At 38.9% G+C, this 11,521-nt stretch overlaps 1 protein-coding gene across 1 annotated transcript in view; it reads right to left on the reverse strand.

Annotated features, from left to right (window-relative positions):
- LOC104274141 (serine protease inhibitor 2.1-like) overlaps positions 1-3,379 on the reverse strand; it is a 3,582-nt gene extending 203 nt beyond the window's left edge. The window contains exons 1-4 of the mRNA XM_009869682.1: positions 2,734-3,379; positions 1,637-1,907; positions 844-991; positions 1-41 (exon numbers count right to left, since the gene is read on the reverse strand). The exon at positions 1-41 is cut by the window's left edge and continues 2 nt beyond it. Coding sequence (XP_009867984.1) covers positions 1-41; positions 844-991; positions 1,637-1,907; positions 2,734-3,379 — 1,106 coding nt within the window. The remainder of the gene's footprint in view (positions 42-843; positions 992-1,636; positions 1,908-2,733) is intronic.
- Between the last annotated feature and the right edge of the window lie 8,142 nt (positions 3,380-11,521).

Here is an 11,521-nt window from a genome sequence, read left to right on the forward strand (position 1 = left end):
GCTCCAGCCTCATCAACTTCCAGTAGGGCTTTGTGAATTGCCTGCAGAGAAAAGGAGCAAATGAAGTGGTTTATATATGGGACAGGAGGTAGGAGGTGAAGATAAATACTTTTCTTAAATGATATTTAAGAGAAGAAAGGAGTGACAAAATCCAGTGGATCAAATTTTATTGCATGGTAAATCTCCAACAGCCTTCAACATGGGTCTTTTCCCTGTCAAGACTGAATGGGAAGGGCCAAAAATACAAATAGACACAGAGTAAATGCAGCCTCACCAGCGCTGAGTGGAGAGGGGTAGTAACACACCATCTAGTTTATTTTCTTAGATGGTTTGGACTTACCCTTGCAGCATTTTGTTATTCCAAGGTTAATGGAAGACTGCTATTTAAATGCTAACACAGGGGCAGTATTTGGCATCTTTGTCACATAAAATCATACCTTAAACTGACATGATGAATTTCTACTGGAATTTTCCTGGAAACTTTAGAACATTCAGAATGAATTACTAATCAACATAAATATCATTATATGCTCCTCATTTATAATTTATTTGACAAAAATCTCATGTAAACAGTCATATTCCAGTGCTGGAAAATCATTTAAAATCCTGTCTAACTTTTCCATGTCCTTAATATCCAGCCTTTTAATAACAATATTAAAATAATACAAAGGTGGGACAGCAGAGAAAAGCAAAATTACTGATCAAGCCGCTGCATGTCCTTGTGAGTTTTACTTATATAAGGTCACTAGGACAAGGAAGGAAAGCAAATCTTAAAAAAAATCCGATATAATTGATCAGACCAACCAGTCATTGCCCTATCACCACCTCTGCCTGTTCACTTACCTCTGAAACCTGAAGATTATGGCTGCCAGTAATTCCAGACAGATCAGCATCACTAGAGAATACTTCCGTAATGCCCAGTTCCTGGAACAGGTCTTTAACATCGTAGGACTCACTAATAGAAATCTTTGGTAAACGCAGATGTAATCTCCTGTTGAACGAATAAAGCGAACAAGCAGTGAAGAATCTCAGCCTTGCTTCAGCCAGCAGCCTGGACAAGGTGCAATTCAGTGACACTTGAAAGCATTCTTTTGGTTGCTAATTTGTTTGGTAGTAACATTTGTATAGCCTGAGCAATTTTAGCATAGAGAGAGTGATGTGACATCTTCTTGTACCTGTACTCTCTCTTTGGTTTTGGAAAAAAAGAAACCATTGCCACTCTTTCATCCCTGTGCCACAGACACAGCTAGCAAGAGTTCTGTGGCTTAGAGGCCTACAGAGGGTAAGCAGACCAGCTGTGTAAAGGCTAAAAGAAGGGGAAAGGAGGGAAAATCTAAGACACAATGAAAAAAATGAATTATGTTAGTATCATAAAAGAAGAGGAATGACAGCCAAAAGGCAGCCAAGCAAGTCTTTAGGCAGTTGTTTCAATACTGTGTCTCCTTCTGACAGATCAGAGAGACTGCAGTTGGTTATCGAATACACTCTGCTCTGACTCATCTTGGGAACTGCTTAAAACCCCACTTTATGAAAACAGGACATTATACCCAGGAGGAGGTGGTGATCTGAAATCAATGCTTTCTCTTAAAAATGATGATGTGTCCTCAAGTAAAGTAATATATCTACCTAGAGTTACCTGGTTGCAAGCCTGTTATTCCATTTACAAAGAGTTTCCTTGGAGAAAGCATCTTCCACTTGTTTCATCTTCCCGTCATCAGGCAGAATTAGCAGTGCTCGTGCAGTGCCCTGGTAAGGCAGCTCTACAACCTTGCAAGAGAGATCCTGGTCATAGTAACTCTCATAGCCACTGTCGCGTTGCATCATGTTGACTCTAACAGATACATTTGTGTTCACAAAAAAATCATCCTCATAGGTGTGCGAAGGATTGAAAGATGTTTCCCAGGGAGCTAATGGGGGAAAAGAGAAGATGTTGCAGTCAAACATATGAAGATCATAAAAACTGGCTGATGTAAATCAGACCAGCTTAAATTTTAGGATGCTGAAGGGTGATTTATGGGAGTAGATGATCAGTAAATCACTTCAACCTCCTGCATAAGACACAATAAACTGTTTTAGTTCTGCAGTAAGTTCAGCATAGTTAGGGTAAGTCCTGTCTTGCTGAAAACCAACAAAATGTTGATGAAGACCTGTTTCTATTTTGGCCATATGTTCCTGTCTCTTGTGCCTTTTATGTCATTTAAGTCAACCACTCAAACATTCAGCCACGGGACCTGTTAGGTGATACCTGATGCAAGCTGATTGCACTCAGCGTGGCAAGAAATTCAACAGCAGAATAAAGAATCCTAACATTCAAGCAGGGCTTCAGAAGCACAGGCTCACAAAATCTTATGTCCCAAGCTTTGACAAAGCATACCTAGTAGTTCTATGATAATTCTGAGGACCCTGGAAGTGCAAGGATGTCAGAGTCTGCTAAGTTTGACTGGCACATAGAGACAGCATAGAGACCTTGAAAACGTCCTTAGTCGTTATGCCCTCAGATCAATGAGGCAGTCCACTGGAGTGGGACTTCTCTGTCCTGAGCTTTTGGGCAAACTGGGCCAAAACCAAGCAATCAATATTTCTCAGCAATCAGCTAGCCTGCTTTTGGCCAGATCTAATCCTTACTTTGGAGGTCCTGCACAGTGTAGCTCTTTGCTAAATAGTCACTCTGCTAAGAAATCATCAAGAGTTCCCTACAATTTTTGTTTTGCATCAAAATCATGTACATCTTACCTTTAAAATAAATGTAGTTAACAAGAACCAATACAGTGCTTGGATCAAGATGACCAATTAATTCAGGGATTTTCCCCTTGGTTTTCTCCTCTACATATTTATTAATTTGGTTCTTAGAGTCTTCTTGTTCATGGAGATTGATAGAAAAAAAATCTGCATCATAAAATTGTTTAGTATTTTGTAAAAATGTCTCCTGTGGTTCATATCCAGTAGCTGTAAAAAGAGCATTCCCTATATTTAATGTGATGTTACCATCAGTACAGTTCAGTACTGCTAAAACTTTATGAAAACTTTCATGTATATCATGTATGTGAGTGTCAGTCAGATTGTCAAAGCCCAGTCCTTCAAAAATCTGAGACAGGGTTGTTGATTTAGCACCAACAGCCAGCACAGCAAAAGCAGTGGAGATGCTTATGGGAGAAAAGAAAACATTTTTATCAGCGTCTTTTGAGATAGCTTGCTTGTAAAATCTGAATACAAAATCTGCATAGTTAGAGCCTTGCTTGTCACAGTTATGTGTTAATAAATTTCCTCTTCCGTCACGCAGATCAGTATTATGGACTTCATGGCAAATGTCTCCATGGTGACAATGGGTTACAGCACAAAGAAGAGCAAAGAGTAAACACAGGCACAGGAGATACTTCATCTTCTTTTAAAATTATTCTGTCACAAAATAAACAGTCATTAGATGAGCAGGTGGTAATGATGAGCTTGGTAGTAATAAATAATGAATAGTTTGGTAACATAAATATCATATAATGAAACTATAAAGATCTAATATACATAGCATATTTAAAGTGCTCAGAGACACAATGCCAAATGTCAATAAATTCAACCAATTTATAAATTAAAATGCCAAGTATAACAAAACCATAATATTCCATTGTAACTACCCTGAAAAGGCCGTTGTTTTCTTCACTGGCAATGAAAGTGTAAACCCAAAGTCCCTGATAATGTCTATTAAAAATGACATTATCATTCCTGGATCATTGTGTCCTATAGTACATCTAAACAAACAAGTTACCATGAGATAAGACAAGTCGTGGATTTCAAAGACGTTAAATACTCCACAGTATGTGCCCTAATGCAGTTTGGTAAACGTGAGCAGCTCACTTCTCACTGGAAGTGGAATAAACTCCCTCAGTTTCATCAGGCCAGCAGCACACAGGCAGGTGGCTATCATGAATTATCTGGCGCTTCTTAAATTCACATCTCTATTTACTTCATGGTTAACTTCCATGGCTGGTAATCAGCCACAGCTGATAAGTGGTGGATGAAAGTCATCTATGTAAATGTCATTGCAAAAACCTGGACCATCCTGTGCCATGGCTCCAGGGCACTCACAAGTGGGCATAAAGACATGTAGGTCTGCACCCACATGAGGTGCATGTTTTGAAGGGAGGGACCCTCCTTTTGGAGAGCTGCAACAAGTGTTTGGAACTTGTTAAATGGTGGTTTGCCCATCACCAGGGGTTAACCTGCGTTGGATGTGTCGCTCCCTCTAGAGGTGCAGGAAGGACCTGATTCCAAGAGGCAGTGAGGAAGGAGTGCAGATCTCATTTGGATATCAAAGGTTTCTCAGATTAAGCTCCTCCGGTTAATCCCCTTGGAGATGACAAGTTTCTTCATTATGCTTGTTCTCCTGCTGCTGACATGATATACTGCACATGAGCCACCTGTCCCCTATAGGAGCTAGAAGAAGTCTAGTTCACTGAATTAAGTTCCCTTTTGTTCTAGGGAGGTATTTCTTACAAATCCTCTTCAGAAATGTAACAATAACAAAAATAAGCTTTTTTGCCCTGGCAGCTTCTACAAGAAGACATTTCCAGCCAACATAACCTGTACGCATCCTTCTTTTCCAGGAAAGCATTTTCCCACGTCCTGCCAAGGTGAAGCTCTCTTAGTCCTGTATTCACTCTCAGGTGTGAAAAATTATGCTGTCTACTATCTAAATAAGATTTATAGAGAGTTCCTGAGGGCAGCCCAAGTTCCAGGACTCTTAGTAATTAACCAGGTACTTTATTTTTTTATTGGTACAATGATCTTTTTTGTTTTTGTAGCAAATATACACATTTGCTAGGAACTGAGTACACTGAGTACATCCAAGGTCACATTGATATTGCAGTGACCTGAAGAAGTGCTAAAGCTAGATTTTAATTTCATTAAACCAGAAGATGTGGTATAGTGATAGATAGGAATGTGATTCAACTATTTTTATCTCTTGTAAGCAGAACTCTTCTTTCTCTCAGCCAAAAAAACCCCAACACTTACATATTGCAGACAAATGAAGCAACCATGTAGTACAGAGGGTGTTTCAAAAGTACTTGCTGTTTAACATTCCATAAACTGTTTTTCTCTAATTATCTGAGATATTGCACACTCACTTAAGTGAATAAAGAAAACTTTTTGTATGTCTATGACCACTTCCTGTGTCCACACAGAGGTTAGACTAAATTTTAAAGGGTTTCTGAAGCACAGACTACGAGTGTTCTGCGCAGCAAGCTTTTGTTAGGCATGGTTTTATTCTTAATTTTTACTGTATCAGATCAGTTATAAAACTTCTCTTAGTATCACGGCTCTCTACAGAAATATTAAGGAAGTACTACTACCAGAAGCTGGACAACACTGAATATTGTCATCAAGTTTTCCTTGCATACTTCTCCTTTTAGAGATGTTAATCACATTGATTTCAACATTTTGAAATTAGAAAATTTCAGCCACAAATATTTTCTGTTATCATTTCAAAGCTGAAGAAACCAAAAAGCCTTTATTAAAATCTGGGTTGTACTTTTTATATGCGTATTGGAAATTCAGAAAATAATTTTATGCTAGACCATAGATTAATTTGTCTATGAGAATGAAAGGGGTTATTATTAAATTGAAATTGTGGCCTTCCACCCACCCCCTACACTTACCCCAGTCCTAATTAGAAAGCTTGGCCTTAGCAATTCAACGGTTGTTCTATACATTAAGTCATCAAAAGGGTTTATAAATTGAACCTGGCTGTTCATTCATTAGTGAGATTATGCTAATTTCAAGATCCTGTGAAGGCTGTTTCCAGCCCAAAACTTATTTTGTCAGTATTCTTCTTTAACAACAACTTATTAAGTGCCCACAACTTCAAGGGTTATTTTATTCTAATTTCAGGCTAAGCATATTCCTCTAGAAGAGCAGGGCCCACTGGTCCCTTCCATTTTTTCTTGATCAGTATTAACATCTGCATACAACCGAGTTACAAGGAGTCAAATAAAATTAACCTAACGTGAAAATCCCACCAACCACAGAAAGCATCATTTGCAAGTCCCTACTAAAAATGCACATGCAGTACTTACAAAGTCAGAAGTCCTGCTGCAATCAGCTGACCATGCTGTTCTCCACAGTTATTTATATTGCTACATTATCTTCTGCTTAATTTCCACTGTTAAACATTAAACAGACATGAAAAAAATTAAAGCCAACCAAAAAAAAAGAGATGAAACAGAGCAAATATTGATGAAATAGGGTTTCTGAGAATCATCTCTGCAATTCAGCCAGGGGACCTGACAGTCTTCAGCCATTTAAATAGTAGCTGTGGCTTTCTGCCTGTTGCATCTGACCATTCAGAGATGCTCAGCACAAACATTTTGTCACTAGGACCCTGCTGGCAACTAGGAGGTTGTGGCTGGAACCCCTGGAAGTAGATGCTAATTCTTAGTGTCAGGAGTCGGAATTTCTGCGCCATGCTGAAGCACAGATGCAGCTGCACATCACAGCAGCTCATCGCTCTTCCAAAGTCTGACCAGAGCCAAACCTTCCTCCTGATCCTCAGCCTGAATATGGACTCTGAACTGATTGCCCGTACCTTCTCAGTCTATAATTGCATGCCGTTGAGAGGATATAAGACATGTTTCCCTGATGGGCTTCCTACTGTGACTGATGTGGTCCCTTCATATGTCTCACTTCTTGGGTGCATCTGAGTTACTGCCTCGGGCAGCAGCAAGCTGTTTTCTCTACTCCCACACGTGCACACACCAATGTGCGCACCCACTGCTCCTTCTCCTTGTCCCTCTCATACAAATACGAATTGTTGGAGGGGAAAAAAGGTACTGCTTGTTTCTATTAACTTTTTCCAATAGAAATAAAATGCTAGCGGATCAAGATGACTGAATTTTTCCAGTTAACAACAAAGACCATGACTGAGCAGTGACATGAAATGCATTTCACTGTTTGTGATGACTCTTCTTCCTTTGTACTTGTTTGCTCATATGTGTAATTGTGCCATTACAAACAGGTAAACATGGAGATGGAAAATAGATAAACCTTGTCTTGATGCTGCTCTTTGTTTTCCTCTTTGTTTCTTTTTCCCTTTTCCTTTTTAGTTGTTCCTTCTAATTCTGTCTGTAATAGTTTGTAAACATAGAGATTATTTTACTCATCAAAGCCTAAGTGAATGACAGGTCATAGTGGCCAAGGACAAACTGTATTTCAAAATGGTTATAAGCCTCTTGTTTTCTTTTTCATTTGTGAGGCCATGTAATTACTGTTTTGTTTTTATTAATGTTAAGCTACACTTCAACAAGGCATTTCCCCAGCATTTCATTACAGCAGCAGCAATAAGGTGCTACACCACCTTTAAACTGAAAACTGAACAGATGCACGTCCGCCAGGTGTACTACATACTGCCACAAGCCATTTACAGTGCCATCTCTCTGCTGACCACAAGTTCAACTCCAAAACTGTGTCATGAAGCCACATTGAACAGATTCATACTGATTGTTCATCTGCTGAACTACATCTTGCTTCTCCACTACTTATTTTCAATAGGAATAGAAGTCTAGAATACCAAAATAACCAAACAAATGTGGTTTATTCCTTCCAGTAATTTAAACCACAACAAAGTCTGCATTACCCAAGTCTATGTTACTGCTGCGTACTTCATGTAGGTCAGTATCTATACCACAACCCAACTCGCATTTTGACTTTTTCAGGAGAAATTGATCCATGTAATAATTCATGCATCTACTAACATCTTGCAAATGTCTTCCTGCCAGTTTGTTTTGAATAAATTATTCTGACGCATGCTTAAAAAGATCTTAATTAACCAATGTCTGGTAAATTTCCTGGTAACAGAATCTTTCACCCTATGCAGCATTTTTATTTTGTGCATAGACCACATGTATATTGACGTAGCAGCAATATGAAGGAAATTGAGTGTGGAAATATGAAGGAAATGGTCATAGCCTTCCCCTCCCTTCGCCTCTGAAAGTTTTGAGTCATTTAACAGTCTTTGGAAAGGACAAGGCAGTCAGAGTGCAGGGAAAATTGTCTAGATTGAAGATGTATGCATGTCTGGTGAACTATGGTTCTTCTAATCTAGATGAGGTATATAGTCAAGAAAAAAGGCCCAGTTTGTACATAAGGGTCATGCTATGCTTTCAATACTGAATGATTTTCAGCAGAGGTCTTGTGAAAAAAATAATATGCATTGCATTTCCTTTTCCTTCTAATACCAAAAACAGTTGACAAAATAACTATGTTGCAATCTTATTGACTATAAAGATCTCCAGTATTATTTTCCACTGCCCAAATATTGTTCAGGATAGTAGAACGACAGGATAGACTGCCTAATGAGAGAAACACTGGGTTGGAAATTCAGGATAGATTGCTAGCTCTATTGAGCAGCTCAGCTTTGACCTTGGAAACATCACTAACACTGTATGATGGGCTTCAGTTTTCTCATCTCTCAGACAAAAATGACACATCTAACCTCCTCATAGGATGACATGAAACTATAAAGATACATTCAATGGCCTTGAGCATCACTTCAGTTCTTTACTGAATTTAATGAAGACAGGATCATTTTTTATCAGTTTGATACCATGGCACCTCCCTTGGTAACAGTGACTGACAGTTTGAAAATCTGTGGTCTTTGGGATGCAAATTCATACAGCTTTAGAGTTACACTGGAAATGTTCCTCAGTTTCAAGCCTCCATAAAAAGTTGCCCTAATTTTACAGAAAATGTCTTCTTTACTGGGATGCTTAGCACTTGTATCCAAGCAGTGCTAGGTAGCTAGGTACATTTCAGCATGGGAAGAGGTGATCAAGCATGCATAAATTGCAATTACTAATAATCTGCATGCTCTGCATGACATTGCCCCAACCAAAGCTTTTACCGGATTACTTTTTTTGATTATTAGAAAATGCAAATAGATGTTGCCAGTACCTACAACACAAGACTCTTGTATAGGAAAATAGAGAAGGATAAGATCATTGTGCTTACTAGAAAGTTTTTTTCATTTTCCAGTTTGACCCAAACACCACGCCAGCACCTGAACCTCTTTATGTACTGCCAGTCCAGTGTTGTGCTTTTAATATCATCCTGTTTACCTGTGGTAAGGCACCTGAATCCCACCCTGTTTAAACATAAGGAAAGTCAGTATGGTCACCCTCAGTGAGCAGCTATAAGCAGACAGGAAGCTAAGTTTATACAAAGTGAGACTGTGACTGAGCTGGGAAGGGAAGCAGAAACTCCCGAGTCCCAGCCCAATGCTGTGTAACTACTGGCCCATCCTTCTTTCCTAATAATGTTCTTGCATTAAAGAAAGAAAGAAATTAATCAATTAATTATGGGGTTCCAACAGCACTATAGTACTTAAAATTGTAATAAATGTGTGTCTATACAACACAAAAATATAGTTAACGAGAACCATCCCAATGAGTAATTCAAGACTTAAGCAACTAACATTATTTTGAAAGCCTTCATTAAAAAGTTCTTCACCTTCCCATTTGGTCCACTGACCCTGCTATCTGGGACCATCTCATCTGAATTGCCTCCTCTGTACTCCTGAGTGATACTGGATCGAGTACCTACCTTTAATCACACAGCTGATCAAGTAAGGCTGATCAAAGTGGATTGAAGTAAACAGTAATGACATTATTTTGTGACTCAGAAGCTCAGCTGTCCAAGCACATAATATGGATTTTGGCTAATGCTCAAAGAAAGGACACAGAAAGTGGTCTTGCAAGCCACAGAGGCAATTTACCTTGTTTATTACTCCTTGCCAGTCTTTCTGTTCATACAGAACAACTTAGTTAAAAATGAGGGTACAAACATAGGAGCCCACCAGGGAACAAACATAGAAGGGAGACAGGTTTCATTTCCAATTTGTAATAGATACAGAGTAGATTAAGCTTTGTTTTGGCCACTGCTTGTAACTATTTTGAGAGAATATTTAGGCCAACACTGCATAATTATAAAAAACCTGCTCAAGATCGACATGCAGACAAGTGAAAAACCCCCATTTTTCCATGTAATCAGCCATTACGCAGGCATCTCAAATTTATTAGCTTTAACAGAAAACTGATCCATTTCAGTATGGATCAAAACTTTCGTATCCCGACCTACACAATACCCTGTCCAGTGTTTGTTCTTACATGTTGATATCTGCCCTGACATTCTTTTCAGGCCTTTCTTCACATCACCCACAGACCATGGTCACCTCCTTGGCCCACCATGTCTCTACTCCCTCCATCAGCCTGGAGGGCAACTTCCAGTACAGCCTGTTCTAGAATCACAGAGCACAAGTCTCCCAAAGGAGTCACAGAAAGATCTTTCACCAAAAGTCAACCTTTGGGGACCAGAGAAAGCCCAGACTGAGTTTCACAGAATACCCAGGTGTCTTCTTCCATAGAGCAGCAGATCATTATGGAAATCCTAGGGCGGGGGTCAGCCTAAATGGGGCACAGCTGTAGAGAGGAAAAAGGTTAATCAGGTCACAAGAACTTCTAGGTGACGATGTCCTGCTCTCAGGTTCATTGATCAGCCAGTGAGAGTATTTTTTTCCTTGATGATGTAACATCTTTAAATTAGTGCCTTTAGTAGAACTTAGGTGGGTGGGGATTATGAAAACCAGTTTGAACTGGTCTCCAGCCTTTGTGAATGCTTCAGCTTTCATACTAATGATGATTGAATTAATCTCTTAACAAACACGTTTGTTTTTCTAATTCGCCTCCACACTCATAATTACTATAACTCCAAACCCAACACCCAAATATTACAGCAGAGATGACATTTAGCATCCCCTGCTCTCTGGAGATTTCTGAATTACTGAGATCCCTCCTGAGATAATTTGTGAAGCACAATGACTATGATCTCCTCACCAGAAAGAGAATCCTGCAAGCCAGCACTAAGCCTAAGAGGATTCACTGTTTCTACAAGACTTTTTTTTTTTAACGGCACTTTCTAAACATGTTTCCCTTCATAGTTTACTTTATAACTGCTCCATGGGCACTCAGTGCATAGCCAAAACTAAGAAGACCAAAAATCCTTTTAGCTGCAGGTCTCTACTTCATCTCTGGCAGTAGTAGGCTTATAACTGAGCTCCAACTTCAGTGTCCTATTACTTACAAACTACTTTCCAATGATCAACTTCTTCCTGCATCTGAGAAAATTTTCCTAGATTATGCAAGTACCCAGATTCTTCCTGTAATCCCTATTGTCCCCCTAAAAAATCCATTCTCCAAAAAAATTCTTGGAAGCAATCTGAGGGAGAAATTTTCATATAAGAAAGCATTGCTGGAGAAATCAGAACATTTTCAGGAGTGCTTTGGCTTTGTCAGCATTTTCAAACAGAAATGCTGGAAATGTTCCACACTATAAGACGATATCAAGTGATGATAAACTTTTCTACTGCTTAACAATAAAATGGAAGAAATTTCAAAACCATTTTCAGAAAAATTGTTTAGAATTTTTATTTTATTCACAACTTTGGAAAATTCAATATCTTGACATTTCTCTTAGGAAAAAC

Source organism: Apaloderma vittatum, unplaced genomic scaffold (assembly GCF_000703405.1).
Source record: "Apaloderma vittatum isolate BGI_N311 unplaced genomic scaffold, ASM70340v1 scaffold7215, whole genome shotgun sequence".
In the NCBI taxonomy this organism is placed as follows: Eukaryota; Metazoa; Chordata; class Aves; order Trogoniformes; family Trogonidae; genus Apaloderma; species Apaloderma vittatum.